General features: G+C 51.0%; 5 protein-coding genes across 10 annotated transcripts; 2 read left to right on the forward strand and 3 right to left on the reverse strand.

Annotated features, from left to right (window-relative positions):
* Positions 1-309: 309 nt before the first annotated feature.
* On the reverse strand, positions 310-7,315 carry cand1 (cullin-associated and neddylation-dissociated 1). Its single transcript, XM_077709207.1, has 26 exons — positions 6,988-7,315; positions 6,319-6,394; positions 6,175-6,242; positions 5,952-6,106; positions 5,757-5,880; positions 5,605-5,692; positions 5,189-5,357; positions 5,016-5,121; positions 4,798-4,943; positions 4,575-4,726; positions 4,378-4,518; positions 4,166-4,307; positions 3,881-4,089; positions 3,647-3,806; positions 3,491-3,580; positions 3,275-3,428; positions 2,962-3,199; positions 2,691-2,879; positions 2,467-2,610; positions 2,264-2,399; positions 2,016-2,192; positions 1,858-1,953; positions 1,626-1,795; positions 1,375-1,539; positions 1,200-1,307; positions 310-1,072 (listed from the first exon to the last, which is right to left on the reverse strand). The coding sequence occupies exons 1-26, from the start codon at positions 7,053-7,055 to the stop codon at positions 848-850; spliced, it is 3,696 nt and encodes a 1,231-aa protein (XP_077565333.1). The 5' UTR covers positions 7,056-7,315; the 3' UTR covers positions 310-847.
* Positions 7,316-7,867: 552 nt separating this feature from the next.
* LOC144181433 (USP6 N-terminal-like protein) lies at positions 7,868-14,182 on the reverse strand. The gene is made up of 14 exons (XM_077709902.1): positions 13,972-14,182; positions 12,631-12,704; positions 12,479-12,558; positions 12,251-12,290; positions 12,114-12,194; positions 11,921-12,028; positions 11,755-11,864; positions 11,630-11,678; positions 11,449-11,569; positions 11,275-11,369; positions 10,833-10,898; positions 10,642-10,741; positions 10,431-10,583; positions 7,868-9,903 (listed from the first exon to the last, which is right to left on the reverse strand). The coding sequence occupies exons 1-14, from the start codon at positions 14,027-14,029 to the stop codon at positions 8,690-8,692; spliced, it is 2,349 nt and encodes a 782-aa protein (XP_077566028.1). The 5' UTR covers positions 14,030-14,182; the 3' UTR covers positions 7,868-8,689.
* Positions 14,183-18,033: 3,851 nt separating this feature from the next.
* pphln1 (periphilin 1) lies at positions 18,034-20,955 on the reverse strand. Of its 3 annotated transcripts, none has more exons than XM_077709183.1 (10): positions 20,549-20,955; positions 20,113-20,174; positions 19,936-20,006; positions 19,673-19,861; positions 19,531-19,595; positions 19,327-19,461; positions 19,026-19,177; positions 18,843-18,898; positions 18,650-18,787; positions 18,034-18,539 (listed from the first exon to the last, which is right to left on the reverse strand). In XM_077709183.1, coding segments are annotated over exons 2-10 (1,029 nt in total). In that variant the 5' UTR covers positions 20,114-20,174; positions 20,549-20,955; the 3' UTR covers positions 18,034-18,317. The 3 variants fall into 3 exon arrangements, with proteins under 3 accessions (XP_077565309.1, XP_077565311.1, XP_077565310.1); XM_077709185.1 differs by having other exon boundaries at positions 19,032-19,177; positions 20,549-20,954; XM_077709184.1 differs by having other exon boundaries at positions 19,531-19,592; positions 20,549-20,952.
* zcrb1 (zinc finger CCHC-type and RNA binding motif 1) lies at positions 20,677-22,553 on the forward strand. 3 transcript variants are annotated; one of them, XM_077709188.1, is made up of 9 exons: positions 20,677-20,891; positions 20,992-21,125; positions 21,204-21,304; positions 21,375-21,403; positions 21,489-21,600; positions 21,823-21,930; positions 21,998-22,107; positions 22,171-22,249; positions 22,335-22,550. In XM_077709188.1, exons 3-9 carry the CDS (start codon positions 21,221-21,223, stop codon positions 22,482-22,484), a joined length of 672 nt encoding a protein of 223 aa, XP_077565314.1. In that variant the 5' UTR covers positions 20,677-20,891; positions 20,992-21,125; positions 21,204-21,220; the 3' UTR covers positions 22,485-22,550. The 3 variants fall into 3 exon arrangements, with proteins under 3 accessions (XP_077565314.1, XP_077565313.1, XP_077565315.1); XM_077709187.1 differs by having other exon boundaries at positions 20,677-21,125; XM_077709189.1 differs by lacking the exon at positions 21,375-21,403 and having other exon boundaries at positions 20,677-21,125; positions 22,335-22,553.
* A 97-nt stretch (positions 22,554-22,650) lies between these two features.
* yaf2 (YY1 associated factor 2) lies at positions 22,651-25,786 on the forward strand. Of its 2 annotated transcripts, XM_077709191.1 has the most exons (5): positions 22,651-22,738; positions 22,959-23,227; positions 23,427-23,552; positions 24,779-24,934; positions 25,061-25,786. In XM_077709191.1, exons 2-5 carry the CDS (start codon positions 23,202-23,204, stop codon positions 25,299-25,301), a joined length of 549 nt encoding a protein of 182 aa, XP_077565317.1. In that variant the 5' UTR covers positions 22,651-22,738; positions 22,959-23,201; the 3' UTR covers positions 25,302-25,786. The 2 variants fall into 2 exon arrangements, with proteins under 2 accessions (XP_077565317.1, XP_077565316.1); XM_077709190.1 differs by lacking the exon at positions 22,651-22,738 and having other exon boundaries at positions 22,934-23,227.
* Positions 25,787-25,980: the final 194 nt, after the last annotated feature.

Consider the following 25,980-nt stretch of genomic DNA (forward strand, 5'->3'; position numbering starts at 1 on the left):
GGAAATAGAAAGCCAAAATCCGATAACGATACTTGTAAAAAATAAATATGACTTTTGTTTAATGGAAGTATATATTCCATTTCTATTTGTGTATACATTGTTCTTTCCCTATCTACAGTATATAGTATTTATTTAGCTTTTTTTTCTTTAAAAAATTATAAAAAAAACTTTCCTAATTCCTGTTTTACTCATTTTTTCACATTATATCAGGAGCTAAGTAAAACCTCAACCATTCATACAGGTTCATTCGTCCACTAGAAGAATTTTAATTTCCTTTTTAACAGATGAATGTAAACACAACAAACATGATAGCAGGCAGAAATGGACCTTTATTTTTAATTCCCTCGGTTTCGGACACCATACAAGTGACAGAACCGGTCGGGCCGACGTTACCGCCGACGTCTGGTGGCATCTGCCCAGAAGCGGCGCCGTTTCCTTGGCGGGCGAAAAGCCGGCTGAGGAAGGAGCTCCCCCGCTCCTCCAAAAACGACGAGAAGCGATAGAGAGAAACAAAAAAAAGGTTAAATCCCACGGCTCAGCGGCGCCACCAGCCCGTGATGAGTTCGGGGCGCGGAGGCGGCCAATCAGGTCACAGCACCTGTTCTCCATTTGGGAGAAAGAAGGAAGGGGGGGGGATTCTGTTGTTTTTCTTTTGTCCGCGATGGGCCGCGTGACCTCTCCAAGCGCCGATTTCAGTGCAATGCATCATGGGAACGACCAATCGCTAGGAAATTGTCACTACGTGTTGTGTCTTGCGTATGTGTGCGTTGTCGTGGAAACATGCCATGGGGGTGGCTCCGTCGCCCCGTCGCGTTGCGGGCAGGCGTCCCTGCTTCTGTGGTGGCGCCTAGCTGGTGTCCATGGACTCCATGTTGGCCGTAGTGGAGTCCCTCTGGATGGAGTCGAAGATGGCGGCCAGCTCCTGATTGGACGAGATCTGCGACTGAAACTCCGACATGAGCGGCGACTTCTCCGCCTCGGGGATGGTCAACAGCGCCACCACCGCCCGCATGGCCGAGCGCTTCAGCTCGTCCTGCTTCTCGAACTCTTGCTTCACCGAGTTAGCCTTCACCTGAAAAGGAGGGAAAACTCCTTTTGAGTGACCGTCGAATTTGGCACCCTTAGTGGTCGGCGTGAGAACTTTTTTTTTTTTTTTGGAAACCCCCTTAAGGCTCCACCTCCGATTCTGACAGCCATACCTTGGTGGTGCAGGTAGCTCTGAGAGGCTCCACCAGTCGGTCCAGCCTCTGCAGGACGGCGCTGGGACAGAGTGACGACAGACGGGCCAGCATCAAGAAGGTCAGCATCTACGAGAGAGAGAAAGAAAGCACGTCTATAAGACGGACAACGCTCGCCGAGGGCCACCCGACGCACCTTGATATCGTAGTGGTCCTTGAGGCCGTCCTCCACGTGGTTGAGGAAGGTGAAGATGTCGATGCGGTCCAGGCAGCTGTCCAGCAGCGTGTACATGCACTCAAAGGCCGCCTTGCGCAGGTCCAGCCCGTCGTCCACCGTGTGCTTGAACGGGCCCATCTCCACCTGCGCGCCACCCGCGACACCCTTGAGCGTCCACCGGCGGGCGGAAGCCGGCGCTCCGGGCCAGTCGGCGCGAGCGCTCCGCTCACCTCTCGTATCAGCTCCTTCCGCACTTTGGTCTCGTTGTAGAGCTGCGGCAGGACCGAGTCCAGGAGCTCCCGGATCAGGCTGGGCTTGTTGTGGGCCGCCGAGTTGAAGGTCACCAGGGCCACGCGCCGCACGTTCAGGTCGGGGTCTTCCAGCGTCTTCAGGAAGTCGCCTGCCGGACGGAAACAATGCGTCATGGCCAGGTCCCGCCCTGACCTTGCCCCGCCCACGTACCTATGCAGTTCTTGAGCAGGGGGTCGATGGGCTGCGGCTGGTCCGAGATGGTGAACTTGACGGCCGTCACCACCGAGCTCCGAGCGTAAGACGAGCCTGCGGCGGGGGCGGATCGGTGAGCAAAAGACCCGCCTTCGCCTTTAGCCACGCCTACGTACCCGAGAGCAAGTAGCCCTTAAGCCGCGGCAACAGCGTCTCGGGGTTGATGAGCGTCAGCTTCCCCAAGCACTCGGCCACCACGTTGCGCGTCCCCTCCTCCTGACACTCGCAGTGCTTGAGGAGCAGCGTCCAGACCGACTCCACGTACGGCTTCAGGCCGGACACCGACGCCGAACCTGAGGGCGCCGCCGACGGGAGGGGTGGGTGAAAGCCACCAAAAAAGGTGGGGTGGGGGCGACGTACTCACTGATAATCTCCTTGAGCGAGTGGAGCAGCAAGTACTGGCGCTTGGACGAGGAGATTTCCTGCAGGACGAAGGGGAGGTATTCGGGAAGGTTGCCCACGGCGATGCTGCCCAGCGCGTACGATGCCGCCGACTTGACCTGAAAAACGGACGGCGGGCAGGTGAGTCGCGGCTGAGAAACCACTAAATACTACGCCCGTACGCACCTCCTCGCTGGAGGACGAGAAGGCGTCCAGGATGACGGTCTTGAGCTCCGGCTGGCCGCTGAGGTCCACGTGGTGGCCCACCTCGCCCAGGGAGAGGAGCGCCAGCAGCCTGATGGAGTCGGTGGAGCGGCTATTTTTCACGTCCTGGCGGGCGCGAGAGCAAGCGTGAGTGGTGGCAATGCCGGCGAACGGGTACACGCCCACACACGCCCACACACGCCCACCTGTATGAACTGGCCGACCACGGCCGGGCCCTCGCCCGGACACTCCCTGGTGAGCGCGGCCACGCATTTGGCGATGGAGCAGTAAGCCTGCTTGTGGGGTAGCACGGCGCTCTGCGAGTAAACCGGACCCGTCAGCATCCTCAGCAGGTCCATGTAGCCCAAACCGGGCGTGTCCGTGGACACCAGCGCCTGAAAAGGGCACACCAAAAAGACTCCTGACTCCCGCGTCGCTCCTCCTCCGGGAAAAGGTCGTCGCCGATGCCGAGCGTACCTGGTAAAAGTCCAACATGGCGGCGAGAGCGCCCCCCTGCAGCAACGGCGAGCGGACCAGCGCGATGAGCTGAGCCAGGATATTGCCCCCGCTCAACTGGCCCAGCAGCGAGGGGTGCGTGGCGGCCAGCGTGGACAGGAAGCTCAGCGCCATTTGCGACACGTGCATGTCACCCTCCGAGATCAGCGGCGGCAGCTCGGCCAGCACCGCGTCCACCATGGCCGGCGTGACCGCCGAGCTGGGACCGGAAAAGACAAACATTCAGCATAGCGTCGGCGGGTTGCCATTTCATTTTTGTTCCGTCTTTTTTTACCTGTAGTTCCTGAGCAGAATGTCCAGGGCGGACAGCGTGCACAGCTTGAGCGCTCGCTGGTTCTTGCGCAAGAAGGAGGCCAGGATGGGGATGGCCTCAGGCAGCACGGGGCACAGGTCGATTTTCAGCGGCGAGCCGGCGATCAGCGTCAAAGCTTTAATCGGAAGCCACGGGTCAAAACGGACTTTCCGTAAGAGGAGCGGCGAGGTCGCTGACCTTTGACGGTGGTGAGCCGGGTGATCTCGTTCTTTAGGCGTTCCAGGAAGATGGAGAGCGTTCCGCGAAGCTCGGAGGGGAGACGGTCGCCTGTCATGACCATGGAAGGTTGGGGGCGGAGGGAAACCAACGGGCACCCTACGGGGCGGGGCCTACCTAGATTGCAGATGATCTGTCCCATGCAAGAAATGGCCCGTTCTTTGACCTCCTGGTCAATGTCGGCGGCTTTCAGGCGGCGGACCGTGCAGCCAAACAGGTCGTCGATGTAGGGGGAGGGGTCGAAGCTTTCCGAGGGGTCGTCCAGGGGTCTGATGACCTGTCGGACGAAGGGGGAGGGGCGAGTGAGACGCCGGAGACGAACGGAGGCGGAGACGGGAGGTTGCCGCCGACCTTGACTAGCTGCTGCGTGACCAGAAGCGCCTCCGAGGTAATCTTGTAGAAGGGGTCCCCCACGCACGCCACCACCGGCGGGACCAGGGCGGGCACGTGCGCGTGGAAGGCGTGGGCGGGGTGCGTGACCATGATGACGTGGAGACACGCCAGCGCGTCGATCTTCAGGTTGGAGCTGCTCGATTTGTCGTTGAGCGAGAAGATGATGCCTGGGGGAGCATAAAAAAAATGGCCGTCATCCGATGGTCGGCACCGGCCCCCCCCCGGCTGTGCATCGTGTCTGACCTGGCACGAGCACGGGGATGTGTTGCGTGAGGGCGCCCGGGAGCACGTTGACCAGCTCCGTCAGCATGTTGAAGCAGCACTGGCGCGTTTTCACGCTCTTCTCCTTCAGCTGCTTGTGGAGCGCCTTCACGATGATGACCACCTGAGGGAGACGCCGCGCACGCCGTCACCAAAAGCCCGCCTGCGAGTCACCCGCCGTCCCACGGGCTCACCTGACTCTGCAGCATGGTCAGGGGCGTGTCCCCCTGCTCCATGGCGTCGGGGTCGGCCAGCCAGCTCTGGGCGGGCCGCGTCTGCTTCAGTAGCGACAGGTAGGCGTGGAAGACGTCCGCCTTCACGTTCTCCTCCCTTTCCTACAGATTGACGGGTGAGATGGCGCGCTCGTACTCCGCCGCCGGGGAGGCGTTACCTTGAATCGGCAGACCAGCGCGGGGGAAACCGAGCGGTAGAACTCGGGCAGCATCTCGTGCCGCGTGGAGACCACGGCGTCCAAGCACTTGGCCGCCGCTCGCCGGACCTTCCAGCTCATGTCGTCGTCGTCGCTGTACTCGTCGTCGCTGCCTGAAGGCACCCGAGGAAAAGCCGTTTAGCCCCAAAAAGAGCAGGCACGCCCAACTGCACCGCCCACCCACCTTGGTAATCTTCGTCGTTTTGCTCGGCGTCCATGGCGTTGTCGTCCTCGTCTTCGTCGTCAAAGTTGTAGTTGGGGTCGTAGGTCAGGTACCGCAAACAGATGGAGATGACTGTGGGCACGTGGGCGTACACCTCTTTCGGACACCTGAGCACAGCCACTTTGGGTGAGCGCGCCGTGTCGGGAATCGCGGCGAACAAGCGTCCACAAGTGGCGTACCGTCTGACAAAGGACTCAAAGGCCTGGATGCAGTACTCCCTCAGCTCGTCGTCGTCCACATTGCAGAATTTGACCACCAGAGGGATGATCTTCTCCAGGTACTCACCTGAGCCCAGAGGCGAAATGTAACGTTAGCGTTAGCACGTCGGCGGCAGTATGCGGCGCCGTCTCACCGATCCGGTGGCCGGCCTGCCGGCTGATGGCGGCCGTGCACTGGATGTACGTCCTGGTGGTGGACATGTTGTCGTTGCGGCCCAGCTCGCTCAGCAGGTGCTCAATGAGGTCGATGAAGACCAGGTTGCCACAGGACATGACCAGGTGGCCTAGCGCCATGATGGTCCGCTGTAGGAAGGAAGGGTGGGTGGCAATTACAACGGCGGCCTCATAACCTGTCCTCAAAGAGTCCCAGTGGGCTTTCATTCAAACGTGCTACTAAGAAGACACCCTCATTGGATAAAGGGTGGCCACTGGATTGGTTGCAATAAAGACCAGGACCCCATGCGGCCCTTTGCGGTATTGGTTTGAGACCCTCGGCCCTTTGCGGTATTGGTTTGAGACCCTCTACTGTAACCCTAAACCCCGGTCTTACTTTCCTGACGGCCAGTCTGGGCGAAGTGAGTTGAGGAAGGAGGCAGCCGAGAATGGACGGATGGAAGTTGACCAGCAACCCCCCCTGTCTGAAAGGAGAGACGTACAAGTTTAGTGGCGAGCGGGGGCCGCGCCTCGACCGTCCATTCTTGCCTGCAGAGCATGTCGGCCATGATGTCCAGCGCCTCCAGTTGCACCGACACGTCTTCCTGTTTGGCGATGGCGCTGGTCAGACGTCCCGTGATCTTCTTGCACACGCTGGCGGCCAGGGCCGAGCCTGCGATGGGAAGGCGCGCGTCAGGCACGACGGGCGTTCCGGCGTCCCGGCGGGGGCGGCGGCTCACCCACCGCTGGACGCCGGCGGCAGCTCCCCGATGACCGTCTTGAGCCCGATGGACGAGATGTCTCGGAGCTGCTCTTTGTCGGACAGCATGTTGGTGCACAGCGTGTCCACGATGGTCTCCACCTGGTACTCCTTCACCTTGCTCACCAGCGGGCCCAGGCTGAGCACCCCCCAAAACAGCCCGCCATTATATTCCCAACGGCGTTCACCGCGTCCCACTTCACTTACCACTTGACGGCCAGGTTCTGAACTTCGCCGTTCTTGTCCTCCAGCAGCTTGAGAATCATCCTCACCACCTGCCCACGGCAACGACACAGAGGTTACGGCGCCCCGTTTCCCGGCGGGCGAACGTCGCCCTCGGGGGAGTCGCACCTTCCTCTCGCTGTCGTCGTCTAGTTTGATGGAATCTTTTTGCAGTTCTGTCATCAGGTCATTGGTGGCCATGAACCTGCGGACGGCGACCAAACACGTCATTGCGGGCATGCGAGGGAGCGGAACGCCATGGACGACGAGAGACGTCCAACTCATTTGCAACTTCAAACGGGTGGGAATGTCAAGCACTTTAATAGACACAAGAGCCGCGCGTCTGTCATCTTCATTGGCAGTGGAAAAAAAGTTAATTTAGTAGTCGCCAATATACACTGGCGGCTTTGAGGCTGCCTATGTGACGTCATGAGACGGCGCATACAAACTGCAGCTGCTAGCAAGTTAGCTGATAGCATGACCCAAGTTGCATTGAGTGCGACAGCCCGGCTAAATGCTAATTCGCACGACGTGACGGCTAAGCAAACCCCCGCAAAGACAGCCCAATTTCGGGTGGTCACGCCCGAGCCACCTCCGCCGTCCAAAGTCTTTTACGCGTCGGTCATTTGTTGAGGCCGACGACGTGACGACGTTCAGACAGGTGGCTACGTGCTAACATGCTAAGGCCTGCTACATGCGAGTCGTGCCATGTTTGGCGTCCGGCTAAGGGCTTTTATTAGGCGTGCGAGGGGTGGCTCAACCACGCGAGGCACCGACGTGAGCTAGCGGGCAATTTACCTGAAATCTTTGTCGCTGGAGGTCATTTTCTCCAACAGGTTGGAGATGTGATACGAGGCGCTCGCCATGTCGCTGCTCCTCTCTGTAGCTGGTCCTGCGTGCCTGCGTGTGAGCGTGTTCCGGTTCCGACTCTTATGATGATTGTTGCCTCCGTTTGTGGTTTTTGGCTGCGCTGTCTGGGTTTCCTTCAGCCTTTGTTGTTTTGGGGGGCTTTATTTGTCGGTTACAACGGCGGCCTGCTGAACATTGGTGCGTTTTCAATGTTTTAATGGAACGCCCGTTGTCATTGTGGAGGGGCGGGGTTAAGTCACTGGACGCTGCCTGACTGCCTGCCTGCAATGGACACAAATATTTATTAGGCAGTCGTACATGACGTGATAGGGGACAAAACTTGGTGCATTCGGGGTTTCGGAGACGAATATCAGGAGTTAAGTTCGAGTCTGAACTCAAAGCGCCTATCCCTGACTGGAAATACAAGCCAAAAAAGAACATAGGACATTATGTATTAGTAATAAATGTATATATATATATATACACAAGTATATATGTTTTTAAAACGACCCAACTCTAGTCATATTTCTTAAAATAGTGACCCATACAGCCTCTAGATGTCACTATACTAGCAAACGACCAGAACATTTACTAAACAGTACAAATGTCAAACTCAGTCAGTGCCAGACTTACAGTTTATATCCAACAATTAACGGAAATAAACATCGATTCTACTTTGAGAGATAAAAGTTCAATTGGATTGGACGGATTTGAATCAAGATTTACGCACGTATATTTGCATTGCAGTTGAGCGCAGACGTCTTGTCATGTCGCCATGTGTCCACAGGAGGGCAGGCATTCATCCATAAAGTGTGACGTCAGAACAAGGTTGAATTCCAATGTAACTTTAATTCAGCAACAGATGCCACTCTGTTAGTCTAGAAAACAAGACATCTTAGTGAATGTAAAATACAAGAACACGACAGCAAGTCAGAAGTCAGGAAGGCTTCAACGCTCAAACGTCATACAAACACTCTTAGCGTTTGAGAACAGTAGTCCACTTGACAGTGTTGCCAAAAAAAAAAAAAAAACAATCAGAAACTGCAACGCAGTCAAGGTCAAAATAAGGGAATATTTAAGCCAAAATAATTTACGGGGGAAATATAAACACGGCATTGTAGTTACATCCAAAAATGTATGAAAGCCGCTTTTCAAAATGCTAATGGCCAATAGCCCTCACAAATTACATTTGTGTTCCTATCAAAAAATACGAACAAAAATTCGACACTGGCCTTGTGGTACAGTACTCACAGTGTGTTAAAAAATATATCTATATTTCAACAGATTGCACTCCAGTCAACCAGGGAGCAACGTGTCCCTGAAACAGAACAAGAATTAAATACAAAAAAACATAGCAAAATGGAGGTGCTTGCGTGTAAATGAAAAAAGAACGCCAAGTCGTTTTGTTACTTTGTCAACAGAGCTTGCAAAGTCAACGGCTGCTCGAAGCAAAAATAAACAAGGGCATAACTTTTTCTTTTTTTCTTCCCCTTTGGAACAAAAATCTCTACGGCTCCGCCTCTAAAAGATATATGGCGATACTTCTCGCTTCTTTGTTACATCCAAAAATAAATGGACTTCTTCAGCCTTTGTCTTGGAAAAAGCGTTGGGAAATGCTCCTTTCCACTTCTACTTTTCAAAAAAAAAGCGCTCAGAGCAACATGGATTCCTGCATGGCAAACACTTCCTGTGCCTGCCTGTAGTGCGCCCCCCCAAACAACTGGGGGTGCATCTGGTGAGCGGCGGGCCGCCGCATGCCGTCCTCCGAGAACTCCAACACCTCCACGGGAGACAACTGGGCCTTCTGGAAACTGCTGGAGCGAGGCACGCCGCCCGGGGACGGCGGCGGAGCCTGGGGCTCCGGGCCCCGCCCACGGGAGCCGTAGTCCGCCGGGGTTCGGACCTGTGAGGTGGAGGTGAGCTTTTGCAGGTAGAGCGGGGTGCTGCTGCCGTGGGACTCCAGCACCCAGGGCGGAGGTCGGGAAGCACGGGGGTGGGGCGCCGTGTTGGCCCGGTGGGTCTCGTAATAGTTCAGGAGCGCTTTTTCCGGGGAGATGCGCTTGGCCGCCTTTTTCCGCCGGATGGTGGCGTAGGTGGGATCCCGGAAGGGCAGGTCGCCGCGTGGGATCTCGGGGTAAAAGGTCGGGACCTCGGAGGCCGCCCGGTAGTGCTCTCCGGGGAAGCGCTCGCGGCCCGGCGCCGCCTGTCGGTGGGGAAACGACGGCGGGGGCGTCTCGGATCGGGACCGGGGCGAGAGCGCCGTCTCCACGTATCTGGGCGGAGCGGAGAAGGCGGGGGGCTGGATGGACTGGACGTGCTGAATGGGCTGGATGCGCTGGGGACGCATTCGGGACGGGGGCCTCTCCAGCTCCAGGATTTCCAACTCGGGCTCCAGCCCCGGAACGTTGTCGTACTGGGAGGCGTTGGAATTGCGGTCGGCGCCCGGGAGCGAGCTTCGGGAGAGGGGGCGGCGCTCCGTCTGGGACGGGGCTGGCGAGGCCGCGCCCGCCCGCTTGCGCCGCTCCACGTGGGCCGCCAGCGCCTTGGCCGCCTCCAGCTTGGTCTCGGAGGGTTTGACCCAACGGGGCCCCACGTCTCGGGGGGCGTCGCGCTCGGTGAGCACGCCTCTCTGCTCCGGCCCCCTTCCGGGCGGGGCCTGGCCGTTGGAGCTTATCTTGACTTGGGCGTCCTTGGCGTCGGACTTGCGCCTGGCTTCGGTCGCGGACCCCTCCGGCGAGTCCCGGCGCGACCCGCTCGGTGGGCGGCCGTCCGGCTCGGCGCCCGTCTGCCCGTTGGCCACGTGGTTGCCGGTGAACGGCTCGGGTAGCTGCCCCAGCGCTTTCTTGGGGAACTCCTCCTCTTTACCTGCCAGCAAACAAAAAGGGCACAACTTAGCCAAAAAGTCCGGGCGAGTATGGCAAGAAATCGGTGTGGAGTCACGTCACAACGGGGGACACGTGGTCATGCAAGGCCGCCGCCGGAGAAGGACGGTCACATTCAGGACGGCGAAAGCACAGATATCAAAGACGCGCTCGGACCGAGGACATCCCTGGTGAGGCCCGAGAAGAACCAAAATGGTGGCCTTATTTTTTTTTTGGGCGGGTGGGGCTCCACACAAAAGCAAAAGGTTGCTGGCGGACAAACAGGACAGAGTGACGGATGGACATGGAGCGACAGAGAGAGACCAGTCGGGATATCCCACCGGTTACTGTTGCAGGAGCGAAGGCGGCTCCCGCTCAGAGCTACCTTTTTGTAGCGGTTAGCTAACGTTTGAAGAGGAAGAGAGAGGACGGTTAAGCAGAAGAAAGGGCGCGCCATCGACACGCCACCGGCAAACCGCCCCCCCCGAGACGTCATTTCAGCCCAATTTGAAAGAATGTGACCCCACTCACCCGGCGGGGGGAGCTCCAGCTTGGCCTTTCGGAGTTCGGCCATGGAGGCCTGCAGGTGGTCCACCACCGAGTCGTCGTCGAAAATGAAATTCTTGGACAAGCTCACCTGCAGGAAGCCCACCAGCTCCTCCATGGACAGATTCATCAAGCGCTCTGGGGAGGCGGGGCTACAGTTAGCCGGGCCCATGGCCACGCCCACCGACAAACTCACTCTTGTGTAGTTTGAGGATGGTGTAAGACATGGCGGGAAGAATCCTCTCGCCCTCCAGGATGTAGATGTCCCAGATTCGCAGAGTCAGCGTGAAGGGAGTCTGGGACGGACGACAAAACAAAGCAAAATGGACACTTTTGTTTCTGTTGGGGGACCCCAATTGGGGCCATTGCAGTGCGGCGCTCGCTCACCCTGTCCAGGAAGCACTGGAAGAACCACTTCATGGTGTACAGGCTGCTCAGGACCTCTTGGCTGTCCTACGGGAGACGGAAACAGTGAGCCAGGAATCAGTAGATCGTCAACGGGCTGGGGTTACGCCTACTTTTGTCATCCTTCATGTATTTATTGTATATTTTATATATTTATTATAATTATTCAAATATATTTTTAGATATTTATAATATTTTTTCAAATATATTTTTTCAAATATTTATAATATTTTTTAAATATATTTCTTATATTTATATTTGTATTTATTTATTTTAGTTTCCTTCAGCTGAAATGGAGGCAGTTTATTTACCCAGGGCCAAATTTGGAGCGATAGGGTGAAAATTTCGTTTCCCAGGTCATTTTAGACGACGTGCAAGATTGGATGAATACGAATTTGATGTCTTGGGTTCGGCAACGACTCACCAGGTGACGCTTGAGCTTGGGTAACTTCTCCTTTAAGATGCGGTCGTGGTGCTCCTGGAAGCGCAGCAGTTTGGGGAAGCCGGGGACGAAAAAGCCTGAAAAGAAGGAGAAGGACAGGAGATCAGAATGGTCTCCATGGGCCATGGCGAGGAAAAAAAATGTGGGTGTCCCTACCGTGCATGGCGTGCTTGCGTCCCGACAGCAGCGTGACCAACGCCCAGAAGGCGTCTTCTTCGTTCATGTAGATGAGGAGCAGGGCGGTGATCTGACTCATGCCCTGGCAGTAGCCCACCTCCTACCAAAATAAAAAACATGGCGTCAGGCGGAGGAATTCCTTCTCTTTCTGGAGACTCACCATATTGTAGACAGAGTACGCGGTGAGAACGTGAAAGAGGGCTTGCTGTCTGCAAAAGAAAAAAAAGCGAGATCACATTTGTTTTTGTTTGTTTTCCCCCCGTTTTGGGCCGCATTTGGACCCACTTGACGTCGTAGCGATCCATGAACATGATGTGGTCCCTGTACGTCCGGTTGACGTCCAGGTCGATTTGGCGCACGTCCGGCGAGCAGGCCTTGGCTCGGTTCTTGAGTTCCTGAAGAGCGGACGCGTGAGCGAGGGGATTCGGACGCGCGTCTCCGTGTCCCCAACCTCGTAGAAGCCCTTTTTGTCCTCCTTGGTCTTGGGGATGTCCAGCAGGAGTGACCAGACTTCCCCCCGGAGCTGCAACGGGATTCCCTTGTAGATCCTACGTACCAGCTGGGCGCCGCAAAAAAAAGGAGGGAAAAAAATACGTTGGCTCAGTGTTTTGATGGCGTCCGCTAAACAAAAAGGTCTTTCTTACCTTTTCGCTGTTCTTATATTTGTCCCAGCTTTTCAGCATCTTCAGCCACTTGGTGGTCCTTTCCAACTCGGTGTGTTTGTGCTGAAGGACACGTCCGTCATGGGCACGTCGTTGGACAATTTGGACGGCGAGCTTACCTTTTCCTCCACCGAGTCGTAGGAGGGAAGCTCCTTCTCACTAGACGACAACAAAAGAGGGAAAAAACTTCATTTGTGCCAATGAGTACTGTTTAATATCTAAGTACTGTTTAATATCCAAGTACTGTTTAATACCCAAGTACTGCTTAATATCTAAGTACATTTGACCGACGACCAAACGTCCGGTCACACCAATGACAGAGCTAGCCATTTTTGAAAAAAACTTACTGCAGGAAGCCAAAGCGGTCGACGACCTTGTAGAGGCGAAAGTCGGTGTCCTCCCAAGGCTCCACCGTGGCCTCCTTTCCCTGCACGGAATGTAAGTTTACGACAGGAGACACCCGGGTGGCACGCGGCCGACTCCGGACGATGCCGCCGACCTTTTCATATTTGGCCACGATCGCCGTTCGCTCCTGGTCCAGTTTCACGGCGGCATCCTGGTCGCTGTCGGACGCTGCGGGAACAACAAACAAGTTCAATTACAGAATGGGTGTAACGCTCCGATCAAATGAAAACACTGCTGGTTTTTCCACTAGCGTCGCTACACAACAAGAGGGGCACGTTGCCGTGGCGACCGGAATTCCATCTGACCTTTTAGCACCACTCCGCACATGGCGCTAAATCTTTGACACTTACTCTCAAAGTGGCAGTTGAAGAATTCCATTAAAAAGAAAAACAAATGCCCACCAAAACACAGCAATTAGCAGATTTAAAAAGAAGGTTTCGGTAAAAATCAGCGTCTCGTTATCATGACAACGGCACCATTTTTATGGACGTGACGACGGCGGTTGGATGACGCCATTGGAATTCAACAACAACAATCATTTGTCTGAGTGTACACACACACAATAATAAAAGTGTGCTATTAACATGCTAAAAGCTAATGGCATGTTATTAGCGCACAAAAACAGGAGGGAATGTCGCTCCATCAACTATCAGCGGTCCTGTAAACAATTTGTTTTTTACGCTAGCTGCCAGACTAATAAAAATAAGAAATGGTTATTTTACATCGCAAATGAAAAACGGGCCTCGAGCTAGAGCGGTTTGACCTGGATTTACCTTTTTCGCAGCCGTTCCTGGGACGCATGCCTGGAGCGTGCCCGGCCAGCGCGACGAGCGACCTATCCCGTGTCGGCGGGAGGGGGGAGTCGGAACGCCAGCGCGGCCGGCACAATGGGAGCCTGTGCCAATTCCCACTGGCGACATTCCCCCCACCCAAACAATAACAATAACCTAACTGTTGCTCGGCGGCAGTAAAAGAAAAAGTCAATTGGGGGTGTTTTTGCTTGCACGGGGACTGGTGTGCCTAGTCTGGAATGTCCTTTTAAGTGCTGCGGATAGAAATGTGTTTATCACCAGTAGATGTCCGACCCAGTTGAAGTGGGAGGGCGGCAGCCAATGAACGTCCTTCCCATCACGGTCAATTGCAACCAATGAGGTGTTAAATTAAAAAATAAAGTTGGAGGACAAGCGCAAAAGAGAAAAAGCATCCATCTTTTACCCGGCGGGACGTGGAACACAAGGTCAACGGGATCTTTTACGGCTGGAGAGTACACAAGGTCTATTATTAATGAAGCACGCACACACTTTATCCAGTACTATTTTGACGCAGAAATAACAGTACTTACGGATTTTTTTTCTCACTGTGAACTTAGCCTAAAATAGTTTTTTTAATTTTTTATTTTGCAACTTGGGACCAATGGCAAAACAAATAAACCGACCTGGAATGCGCCTGGACGGCGGCGACACCAGCTCCTTGACCATCTGCAGCACCTGCATGCTCAGACGGCGAGGGGCCGGCGGCCGGCGCCCTCCCGGCTCCCCCCCGCCGGCCGCATCCTGGTACGCCCCTGGAGACGCGTGGGTCGTGGAGGGGAGCTCCGAACGGCGGCGGAGGCGTCCAAAGCGGGAAGAGCAAAGCCGTCCCTGGCCCCCCTTCTTTCTCCCGGCCGTCCCCCCTTTTCTCCTCACCGTCCTCGCCGCTCGTCCTTTGGATTCAAATGACATGCACCTCCGCTTTCTCACTCTCTTTCTCTCTCCCTCCCCGGCTCTCCCTTTTTTTTTCTCCCCCCTCGTCGCTCACCCAGCACGCCGGAAGATGAAATGATGAGAGGAAGCACGCCCTCGCACTTTTTTAATGAGCTCATTAGGAATCCTACACTCAGATTTCAACTCCAAAACAGCGCCGGCTTTCTGGCTTGCAATTTGAATTTTTCCAAATCGTTGGCCTAGTGGTTATTCTGCCTGACTTTGGTAAGGGGAGTCTGGGTTCGATTCCCACTCGGTGGCGGCGGGATGATGATGATAAGTGCGAGTGGTTGTCTGGTTCATTGTGTCCATTTTCTTCCCATTTCAACTTTATCCATGACACAAAACCACGGGAGACTTTGCTTGGACAGCTCTAGGCGTCCATGGCGCGAGTGGCAGGGGGTGTTGGAGAGCGCAGTCTAATTTCCCCCGTTGCCATGCCTCCCGCTCCCGGTTGCTAGGCTATGGCGGTCGTCTGCCTGGCACGGAAAGCAATCACTTGGCCATTTTTTTTGCTAATGGACTAGGTGGCTTACCCCCTAAAAGTATTCTCTTTGACAGCCAGTGACGGCGCTCGACGTCCAATCCGCTTCTAAAGTGGGTGGGTCGGCCCTTTGGTTGCCAGCCGAGAGACTGACTCGTTTGATTCAACGTCTCTCGTGCTCCATAGGAGGTCCACATGCATGTATGCTAGCATAACACAGACATTAGCCGCGCCAGCAGCAGGCTACATTTCCTGTCCCCGTCTTGTTTACCGCCATCATATTTCAGCACGGCTTGCTTCCTTCCTGTCACACAACCCCCCCCTCCATTCCACGCGCCAGCGTAATTACCTCACATCTTTCATCGAGACCGGGACAGAAAAAAGAGCGAGGCAAGTGGGGCGGATGAAGCGCATTCCAACACACGGCCAGTGACCTCGCACGGAAAAGTTAAAGTTTTCACATTAGCCATAAAAACATCCCTGAAACGTCTCGTAACTTGACCCTAGCGAGTACCGTATTTTCCACGCTATAAAGCGCATGCAAATGACTTCAATTTTCTGAAAATTTGACTTTTCTACCTTTTATATGGTCAAGATTGGTTCTATGTGGTATACCTCAGCTCCCTCCAGTGGATGCATAACGCAACTACTACTTCTACTGATTAATAAAAATTTGGTGGGGAAAATGTGTTACTATTATGATTCTTTTTCATACTGTGCAATCACCCTGATGCATTTGTTGACATTTGGACCACGGTGACACACCTCTCAGGGTAACCTGAGCCGCCCCCATGTGGGCTTTTATGTGCGTCCTGGGGGGGTCATTAATTGGCCTAAGATCTCAAAATGGTGGCATCAATATTTTATTGACTAAAATAGTTTTTTTTTTTTTATTGGGGAGGGGGCTTCACGTTTTAGATCTGAATGTTCCAGCACTTCGAAGTTTAATGAAAGCCTCCTACATTTGAGAAATGTTCAGAGAAAATGTTTACTCACTCATGGTGGGCGAATGTCGGGACGGGTGACCTGTTTCTCCACTGGTTCCTTCTTCGAGGCACTCATGACCTGCAGAGGCAAAAGACATTTTTAATGCTTTTACAGAAAGCTGCAGATTTACAACAAACACTGTATTTTGGTACTTCCAAATGAATCGTTTTTTCTCTCTCAGTCAATTCTTTAAAAAGGCAATCTATTCATTTAATTTGGCATTTCCCCCCATAAATGTTGTCATTTTATGTGACGGGATGGGCGCTGATCCCTCAAAAGCGCTTGGCTTTTTTTACAGGGCTATCCTGAAAAAAAAGCTGACACGGCAAATAGTTAGAGTTTGACGCATCCTGCCGAGGACCGTGCGACGCCGGATGACGTTTGTCCCGGCTTCTGCTTGTTTACTGGGTCACGGGTCAGCCTCCTACACACACACACACACACACACACACACACACACACAAGGCCTTCTCCAAAAGCAAAGCCACTGATTGCAGCTAAGCCGCATTATCCTGAAGCAGGACAGGAGGGACGCAAAGACGCACCGCTGTCCAACACCTTTCATCACTTCCCGCTAACCTTATCAAAATAAACCTGACCGTTAATTATATGAATATACTTGCTCTGTGAAATAAATGAGTTCAAATAGCATCATTTTATAAGGATTTTTTTATCATTTCAGTCATTAGGAACAAAAGTTGTTTTAAAAAAATAACAGTTGACATATTGAACACTTATTACACACAAACTAAGAAAACAAGTTAATAACAATGAAATAGCTTGAACGTTATTTCATGAATGAACATTAGCCAAGGACCGTAATAGACGTCGAGCTCTCTGTGGGCTACTCTTATAACAAACTTTTAAGTATATATTAATGAATTAAGTGAAAATTATTTACGCATTCTGGCAGGCATCATTCAAGGGCTTCTACCCAGTAGGTTAAGCACGTCTCCAACACACGTACAGCAAATTATTAAGATATTTCTCAAGCTTCTGGGGAGCTAATCAACGGATTTTAATGATGGCAGGTGTGTTGGAAGTAGGGAAAGAAAAAAAACCGGATATCACTATCAACACCAAAAAGGCGGGCAAAATTTCCAAACAGGCGAATTTTGGCTGGTTTGGGTTTCAAAATTGCCCCTTGTTTTCCTCCCACAACTTTCACTAAGCCTGGCGTAACCAATTAAAATAAGGTTTTTATTTACAGTGTACCCAAGCAACTAAAAAAACTGACTACGTACACACTTTTTAAGTGATGAAATTTACCACCAGCATTTACTTTGAAACCGGAAAGGGAGCCTTGATAGTCAGCTAGCTCTTTCATAGGGGTTTGCTAGGTAGGCCTCGGTGACTACGAATAAACACAAAGTTTACAATCAACAAACGTACACTGAACTATTTATCAGGACCAGATAAAGACACTGTCGAAAAATATGCCGAGTAAAGTGGGTAGAAGCCACGCTGGAGCTCGAGGACGGTCCTTCGCCGTCATTCAGTCAGCGGGACCGAGCGAGCGCTGCCATCTTGAAACCCCCCCTTAGCTCCCCACCCACACTAAGAGATGCACCGAGCCGGGACAAGTTGCGAATATGCCCGTTCACTGAGCCTCACCTTGCCCTCACGTCGACGGAGTGGCCGCTGCCGTCGAAAACTTGCGGCGAAGCTCCCTCTTCGGCCATGTACCAGGAAGTCCAGGCCACTTCTCAAACTCCGGCGCGGGCGCGGAGGAGAACGTCAGGCAGGCAGGTAGCGATGCGCCAGTCGCAGGACGACCGCCGATGACGCGCAGACCCCTCCGCGAGTGACTTCCGGGTTCACCTCACTGCCTGGACTAGAGCCAAAAAAAATATCCTATTTTCAAATGTTATTCCTTGAGAGCCAAACGCAGAATTTCAAAGTTAATAAAAATGAAAACGTGTCCTTTTTTAAAATCATTTCACCACTTTTAAAGCCGAAAAAAGTATCTGAATTCTTATGACACTATTGTAACACTGTTGTTCCTCAATGAATATCAATGGGAGTATGCATGCAGAGGAGTATAAGGGGAAAATAATGATTAAACGACGCTCCTACTGTGTTCGGGAATCGGGTCTGTCACCACCAGTTCCCATATTTTACCTCAAAAGCCGTATATTTTTGTGAAACTGAGAATAAAGAGGTCAAATTGCTACTTCTCAAAATAGCACATACCCCTTTACATGATAGGCATGTAGTAACGTTACGCATTGGTATTGTTTTAGTCGCCTCCAAGTTTTGAATACATATAAAGCACAACAAATACTTAAATATGACAAATATGAACTTTATTTTTATTCGGGACACATCACCTGAACGGCAGGTGACACATGGGCCAACAGAACACTGGAAAGGTACAAACGATCTTCTAAAAACTAACACTGGTTAACCCACCGTGCATATTCTTGAAAATCCAGAAATCCAAAAAGTGTCCAAACTTACCTGCTGTGCCCGCCTCCCCACCAAAAAAAAGAATCCTACAATGTTACAACGAAGCATTGGTCAGAAAGTTGGGGTGTGGTTGATCACGGCTAGTCTCTGGCGTCCATTTCATGTGGTGGAAGAGGCCACCGAGTCACTGGCGTGGGTTTCCGTTTGTTGCGTTGGCTCTTTGACTTCGCTGATGAAACGTTTGAAGGCCTCCAGAAAACGTTCACGGATCTCCCTGAGGTTCTCCATCATGGGGACTTTGAGCCGCGTCTCCAGATTGGGATCTTTAGCCACCAGCATCTTCACCACCATACCGAATGTTTCACAGTCCTGACGGTACATCTGCCAACGTCGGACGGTTTTAGCTGGCGTATTGGCTCGAGTATAAAATCAGCCTCTCTTTTTCAAGACTCAATAGCCGAGGATCTCGGTTGGGAAAAAAGATGGCGTACCTTTTCGATTTCTTGTGCTTTAGCCGCGATGGCCTGCCTTCTCTGTTCGTTGACGCAATCCGCCGTCGTCTTGGGAGCCTCCTCGATGACATTTGTCGACGGCTCCTCTTTTTCCAGTTCGGCTGTGTTGGTCTCTTCCTAAAAGACGGGTGAGAATTAGTGTCGAATGCCATTGGACTCGGATTGAACTCACCTTGGTTGAGGTGGCACTGCTCGGGGAGCCTTCTCTTGACAGACCCGGGATCTTTTCTGGGGAAGAAGGTCAAATATTTGCAAAGCCAAAACAAAAAAAAGGTACAGAATTAGAAATCCCATCTAACGAGCCGGCGCGGGAGCATCACAGAGCAGGAATGAAAGCGTCAGGGATCTGACGTACTCTTGCCTTGTTGTGAAGAAAGCGCTAGGTTTTTGGAGCGGTCCGGCGAGTAACCCCTACTGCTCACACTGGAACCCGAGCGGCTGTGGGGGGAGCGGTCTCGAGCCGTAGGGAACTGGGGTGCCTTTCTTCGGTACTCTGCTTGTTCATCCCTGACACAGCGGGAGGAAAAAGGTTTAGAGAAGTCAAGTTAAAAGGCCTCGCGAGGCTGATTAGCCCATGCTGCGCTAATGGGATATCGCCACTAGAGGGAAAAAAAAAACAGAAAAAGCGACAAATATTTTCAAAACAAGAGTCATACCCTCGGTCCATGTTGAGTATGGCTTGCATGAGTGTGTCAGATCCGCTTTCTGCTGGTATGGACCGGGCCGCCGGGTAGAGGCCTTGGTTCCGAGGCGGCGGAGGCGGTGGGGGAGGTGGTGGTGCTGTACGGTTGCTAAAGGACAACTCACTTTAGCTACGTCTCGCCATATTTCAAAAGCCAGTAGTAGTCGTGAGCATTTACTTATATTCCATTGGCCTTCCTGCGTGTTGCTCTTCACGGGGTCCTCGGTAGGGATAATCATCCTGCTGGCGAGAAAGAAAAGTCCATTCAAACCTTTTCTACCACCCTAGCTGCATCCGATGACTCCCATCTGTGCTTTCACCCTTCGCGACGGCGGGCCGCCTCTGCGTTCCGAGTGAAAATGGCCGCCATCGCCGTGGTAGCCCCGCTGATCCTCTCCGTGGTAATTTCGCGGGCCGCCGTTAGGGAAGAAACGAGGACCTCCGTCGTATTCGTAGTTGTCGGGCCTGCCGAAATGGCCTCGTCTTTCCCCTCCTCTCGAGTACTGACCCTGAAAAGAGAGTGGACATCAATTTAGGGGGAAAAACTAAAAAAAGAACTTTCTGTTGAACTGTAGAAACATACCCTTCCCGCTCTGTCAGGCATGTAGCGATCCTCGTATCCGTCTCGTGCACTCCTCTCCCTCCTGTATGTCACTTCGCAGTAAGAGAGAGGGGAATATACGAGTTACATACAATTTGTAGCGTGCAGGGGGCGGTTACCTTAAAAAACAGGGGTTTTAACACAATTGTAACCACTCACTGATTCAGGGGCTCCGGACTGGTACAGGTGAAGAAACGTCTTCCAATAGAATCTAGAAAGTCCTAAAATTATTGTTCAAAAATTAGCCATTCAAATTCAATGCAGCGTCTATTGTAAACAAATACAGGTTGAGAACAGTGCAGTCCCTTCTCGAAGTAGACTTTGTGGGGCAAAATTATTGCATTGAATAAATTCATTCCACAGCAGCTGAATATTGATGAATGAATGACGAAATACCACGAAAGACTATCGTTGCATGCGCATTATTCAACACAAGTGCTAGCATAGCTAGTTAGCCATAGTAAACTTGTACAAGGTGCCATTTTTACCGATATTTTCCAGTTCTTACCTCCCGTGAAAATTAATAAACAGTCAAAGGCATGTTTTACATAAAGTATAACACTTAAACAATGTATAAACTGTGAATTACACTCACCTTAGCCGTTCCAGAATATTATTATATGGACAGTGGATGTTTTAGTGGGCAGAACTGCGTCATCAGTCAGCGACGCTTAAAAGGCGCCGTTGTTTAGATAGATAGTTATAATAAAATTAGATGTTGGATGCGCGCCGAAATTCATTGGGATAGGGCAGTCACCTGTCCGGCATTTTGCAGCATAATCGTCCGACACATATAACTTTAAAATATCTATAAATTGCACTCTTTTTAACCTATCCTCAAACAGCTTAGCGTTTCGTAAACATTAAAATTACACTAGATAACATACGTCTTAAAAATATAATGCTTCATTTTCAACATCTGGACTACATTATATCAGGTTTGTTCGAAATCAAACTTTTTTTATAAATCGAGACTTGAGAGCAGTCTAATGGAGAAAATCACCGACATTGCTCTAAGTGCGACAATTACCTCCATAGAAGTTTTACGACGTAAAATGGCCGACAGGTAATTGCCCCATCTGCTCCTCCTTTTTTACATCTCGCTTTTTAGGAGCGATATCTATTCTTCACAAATAGGGATATCGATAATGACTGTTTTTGCTACCTTGTTGGTAAGTGTTTTGTTTTTTATTATGACCATTATGTCCATAATTTGAACGTAATGCCATAATTGTGTATTTTTCATGAAGTGCCAGATAAAAACAACATGAGTGGAGGTTTAGCACCTAGCAAAAGCACTGTTTATGTGTCCAATCTGCCATTTTCTCTCACCAACAACGACCTCCATAAGGTAATGTATTAAAAATGTCGCATCTAAATGCAATTTAAAGCTCTTATTTCAATCACGATAATGGTTACAGCTTTTTACCAAATATGGAAAAGTGGTGAAGTGAGTATGTTATTATTTTAAGCATGTGAGATGTTGTTGATTTATTTCACATGTCCTGACAACGCAACTGTTGTGATTTGGTCAGGGTTACAATTGTGAAAGATAAAGACACCCACAAAAGCAAAGGAGTGGCATTTGTTTTATTCCTGGATAGAGAGTCGGCTCATAATTGTGCCGGAGAAGTGAATAACAAGCAGGTAGGTGCCCGACACATTTGAATAAATACAAAATGGCAGCTCATTAGTCCAAATATCATGCACATTGACGCTGTTGTACCAAAATATCACAGAACAACAAACTAGAAGGAATAAATGTGACTTCTATGTGTTTTTTTCTTGGCTATTTTGCATTTTTTCTGCGATGTATACTTCAAAGTGACTTCTAGTCCGAAAATAACGTTAAATATGTTTGCTTTCCAGTTATTTGGAAGAACAGTAAAAGCCAGCATCGCCATCGACAACGGACGAACGACCGAGTTCATCAGAAGACGCAACTACACAGACAAGAGCCGATGCTATGAATGCGGGGTTAGTACCGTTATATTTTTGAAGCACGATATCATGTTATTGTACACTGACGTGCAAAAGTACATAGGATACGGGACACATGAGCTATGCGTGCCCCAAAAATATGCTCGGGAATAGAGAGCCCCCAAAGAAGAAGGAAAAGAAAAAGAAAAAACATGCACAACAAGTACAGCAAACGTAAGTATGGTCACATTTTCTTAAAATATAATAGTGGTTTAGTGTCTTTTCTTGCCGTTTTAGTGAAGAAGAAGAACTAGAAAGTGAGGAAGAAGGAGAAGATCCTGCCTTGGATAGTCTTAGTCAAGCTATAGCTTTTCAGGTAAGGGTTAATTACGCTTGTTTTTTTTTTTTTTTTTAAAGCTAGCGAGATGAGTAAACTACTTTTTGTACTTTTGTTTTTTTAGCAAGCACGTATCGATGAAGAGGAGAGGCAAAGAAAAAAGCGAGCGGTGCCTCAGGATGAAAGTGCTCATTCTTCTACGTCCCCAGACTCCAAGAAACAACGGATCAAAAAGAGCGCCTACTTTAGTGACGAGGAAGAGCTGAGTGACTAATGTGGATTTTATTTTTTTGGAGTGTATTTAATTTTTGAAATAAAGATATCAGTCCTGCTTTTTTTAAAAAAACAATTCCCACCGCTGTTCAATACATATAAACAAATTATTTACTTTATGCGCATGTATTTTGCTTGTTTGTGTCTTTTCTGGGCAGATGATGGCGCTGTGGAGGCGTCATGATGATCATAGATATCATTTACATAGTGGTAGAACGGAAAAGTCGGCCATCCTAAAGCAGTAGACTCCCATGGGTGTGTTCTAGGTTCTCAATTAAATTGTAAACGGGCAAAATCTTGACCGTCAAACAATTGGGTTTATAATTTGTAAGAAAATGAACGCAGCTAATTTAAAACATCTCTGACGTTCATGAAACCGAATGGTTTGAAAATGGATTCAAATTGAACCTATGATGGCGATTTAAACGTAGTACACGCTCCAATAACCACAATGTGTTGGGTTTTTTTGCCTCAGAATGTCACTGACACAAAATGGCCGCATCCCGATGACGGCTGTCCTATCGATGTGATGATGAAGAACGTCACCGCCCGTGATTGGCTGAGAGACCTCACGTGACTATCTCCCAAGCGGAGTTTCCACGACAGCTGGAAGCCGACGCTTCTTCTCTTCGAAATAATACATAAAATATAAACTGGGACGGCGTAAAACGGCCTCAGGTTGTCTCGGCCACCCTTTCCAGAGGCAACCCGGTCTGGCATGGGCGACAAGAGGAGTCCCACAAGGTAACGACGGCGAGTTAAAAGGAAGCTCCGCGAAGGAAGAGGAGGAGGATTGGAGGGGAGGGGGGAAAGCCTTTCTCCTTGGTTTTCCCCCCTTTTCGCGTGCGTGCGTGTGCGTGCGCGGGGTGTTAAAACCTCATGACGACGTTAGGATGGTTTTTTTGTTCTAGGCATCTTCACGCTGGTTGTGTTTGTTTTCAAGGCCGAAGCGTCAACCGAAGCCCTCCTCCGACGAGGGGTTTTGGGACTGCAGCGTGTGCACATACAAGAACACGGCCGAGGCTTTTAAGTGCATGATGTGTGATGTCAGGAAGGGGACATCAACAAGGTAAGACCTTGGATGAGCCTGATTACAAATACAACACCATTTCTTTCAAATTCGCCTTGGCCCAAAACGCTTATTTCCCCACTAAAAGTAGTCCCGCATTTCAATATAGCCTTTCATTCATTCATTCATTTCGCCTACCGCCCCTATCCTCACCAGGGTCCGCCAGGGGTGCTGGAGTCTATCCCAGCCAAACATGGGACACCCTGAATTGGTTAACAACCAATCGCGTCCAATCAATTTAGACGTTTTTGAGTGTCCACTGAGCTTTGCGGCGACTTTTTGGCAAATGTGGGAGAGGTAAACCGAGTACCCGCAGAAACCCACGCAGGGATTGGACTCTAAATGTCACAAGGGCAGTAACCACTCTTCTACTAGGCTGCCCATAAGATATATATTCATATTTATCAAGCCACAATCTAGTAGTATTAATTTAGTTTTATTCTGGCTATTCTCTATTTAACTCCCCAAGAAGACACTGCCCTCTTGCGGCCGTTGAAAAAATGTCCAAGTGGGTCTTCATCTCAATGCTAAAACAATTTATCAACACAAAACAATGTATCTTCCTCGAAGGGACTTTATGTACGTTCTTTGCCGTTTTTCTTCAGGTTCCACTTTTCGATCCCCGTGTCGCATACAAATGGCAAGCGTATACCGACTGGGGGGGGGGGGGGGGGTAGTGTAATGAATCGCGCCGCTACGGCTCAAGATTGCGGCTACGTGATAAGCCTGTAATTACGCCGGCGACACTGATGCATGACGTTTGCCTCTGAGGGGGAGTCAAGGGGAAAGAATGTGGCGGCATGGCTAGCGGTTTGTCTAAAAGGTGTCATAAACCCTGGGACTAGCCATCTGCGGCCCCCCCTCCGACACGCTCACACACCATTGGACATTAATCATGGCTTTGGATGACTTCCCAGGAGTTAGCCTCGCTAGCCGCTGATAGAAAAAGGCACCGGGTGCCACCCAATGCGTGGCGGAGCGTCAAATAAGCGCAAAGCGGCAAAGTGGAGGTGAAGCGCAAAAGCCAAACGGGCGCTGGTTCGAAACAAAAAGATCAAATCCAATAAATCACCATTGGAAAGTCGATTTGGCTAATTAAGCTTTTTTGTTGTTGTTGTTGCTCATACTATAAATAAACGACCTGTTTGACCTTTTGACGGGATGGCGGCTCTCTCTGGGTGATTGTTGCCGCTTATTAACCCGGCCTGGCGGCCATTCCCCGGCAGGAAGCCGCGCCCGGTCTCCCAGCTGGTGTCGCAGCAGCAGGCCACTCAGCAGTTCGTGTTACCCTCGCAACCCAAGAAGGAGAAGAAGGAGCGTGTGGAGCGGGAGAAAAGCGACAAGGAGCCGCCGCTCAAGAAGAATACTCACAAAAAGATGAGGTGAGTGGGACAACTTACAACAAACAAACAAGCTTTAGCACATGACCTTTAACCTCACTACCGTACACTCTGCCCTATGTCCCGAAACCAAAGTGCGTGACTCCATTTTTTCTTGATTTTTTCTAGGCCCAGGTTAAAAAACATCGATCGCAGTAGCGCCCGCCACCTAGAAGTGACGGTGGGCGACCTGACGGTCATCATCACTGACTTTAAGGAGAAAGTCCGGCCCTCGTCCTCCTCCGGCGCCCCCTCGTCCGCCGACCACCACGGTCAGAACGGCTCCGGCTCGGAAAGCGCCGAGAAGGGCCACTCGCGCTCGTCCTCGCCTCGGGGCGAGGGCGGCTCGCTTAACGGGGAATCCCACTGACGGGCGGCCACCCTGAACCCAAGAGCCTTCTTTTTTTTTCCCGGGTGGACGGCCAGACTATCTGGAATCCCGGATGGGCTTCCTTCTGGATGTTTTTTAGCCGCCATTTTTCAGGATTGTGAGGACTCTTGGGACGCCACGGGATGTTCTGGAACTCTACTAGATGACGATAGACGTCCAATCCATTGGAAATCGGGGACGGACGGAGGACTACAAGAGAGGAACCGATGTAAATTGGCGAAAATATTCCGAGTTGTTTTTTTCTTTTGGAGTAAAATGGATCTTTGGACGCCATCTTTGGACCTCAATGTGGAGAAGACGTTTGGACAGAGCAAAGATTTGGAGAATTGCCCATGGCTGAAACGACTGTCTCCACGAGAAAACTGCATATTTTTTGTCTGTGTTGATACATTTCCTTTTGCTTTGTTCGGTTCTGAAATGTGCAAATGTTATTCCAAGTCTATTACAACGCAAACAAATGACGAGATTCCGTTTTGATTGGTTTTATTAAAAGGGCGTTTAGTAGGCGCTGGGCGAATTGAACTCTTTACTCCCATCTAGTGGTTTTATGAGGGATGAGTTATGGTATATGTGGGCTAATAGTATGTCTTTCGTGTATATGCTAGAATGTCTAAAACATGAACAATAATGCATAATCACTTTCTTCAGGGAGTATCAA

The sequence above is a fragment of the Stigmatopora nigra genome, chromosome 23, assembly GCF_051989575.1.
Source record: "Stigmatopora nigra isolate UIUO_SnigA chromosome 23, RoL_Snig_1.1, whole genome shotgun sequence".
In the NCBI taxonomy this organism is placed as follows: Eukaryota; Metazoa; Chordata; class Actinopteri; order Syngnathiformes; family Syngnathidae; genus Stigmatopora; species Stigmatopora nigra.

Bases quoted from the DNA above. Each gene is read 5' to 3' on its own strand.
- cand1 (XM_077709207.1), bottom strand. From the start codon at position 7,055: ATGGCGAGCGCCTCGTATCACATCTCCAACCTGTTGGAGAAAATGACC. The intron at 4,090-4,165 runs GTCAGACACGAT...ATGCTCCCCCAG, and splicing joins CATCCCCGTGCTCGTGCCAG to GCATCATCTTCTCGCTCAAC. The intron at 1,308-1,374 runs GTGCGTCGGGTG...TCTCTCTCGTAG, and splicing joins AGGACCACTACGATATCAAG to ATGCTGACCTTCTTGATGCT.
- LOC144181433 (XM_077709902.1), bottom strand. From the start codon at position 14,029: ATGCAGGTGCTGCAGATGGTCAAGGAGCTGGTGTCGCCGCCGTCCAGG. The intron at 12,195-12,250 runs GTAAGCTCGCCG...CGTGTCCTTCAG, and splicing joins ACGACTCGGTGGAGGAAAAG to CACAAACACACCGAGTTGGA. The intron at 10,742-10,832 runs GTGAGCGAGCGC...CGTCCGTCCCAG, and splicing joins TCCAGTGCTTCCTGGACAGG to ACTCCCTTCACGCTGACTCT.
- pphln1 (XM_077709183.1), bottom strand. The intron at 18,899-19,025 runs GTACGTCAGATC...CTTCTTCCCCAG, and splicing joins TTCTTCACAACAAGGCAAGA to AAAAGATCCCGGGTCTGTCA. The intron at 18,788-18,842 runs GTGAGTTCAATC...CCCGTCTTTTAG, and splicing joins GCAGTGCCACCTCAACCAAG to GAAGAGACCAACACAGCCGA.
- zcrb1 (XM_077709187.1), top strand. From the start codon at position 21,221: ATGAGTGGAGGTTTAGCACCTAGCAAAAGCACTGTTTATGTGTCCAAT. The intron at 21,305-21,374 runs GTAATGTATTAA...TAATGGTTACAG, and splicing joins CCAACAACGACCTCCATAAG to CTTTTTACCAAATATGGAAA. The intron at 21,404-21,488 runs GTGAGTATGTTA...TGATTTGGTCAG, and splicing joins AAATATGGAAAAGTGGTGAA to GGTTACAATTGTGAAAGATA.
- yaf2 (XM_077709191.1), top strand. From the start codon at position 23,202: ATGGGCGACAAGAGGAGTCCCACAAG. The intron at 23,228-23,426 runs GTAACGACGGCG...TTTGTTTTCAAG, and splicing joins GACAAGAGGAGTCCCACAAG to GCCGAAGCGTCAACCGAAGC. The intron at 23,553-24,778 runs GTAAGACCTTGG...ATTCCCCGGCAG, and splicing joins AGGAAGGGGACATCAACAAG to GAAGCCGCGCCCGGTCTCCC.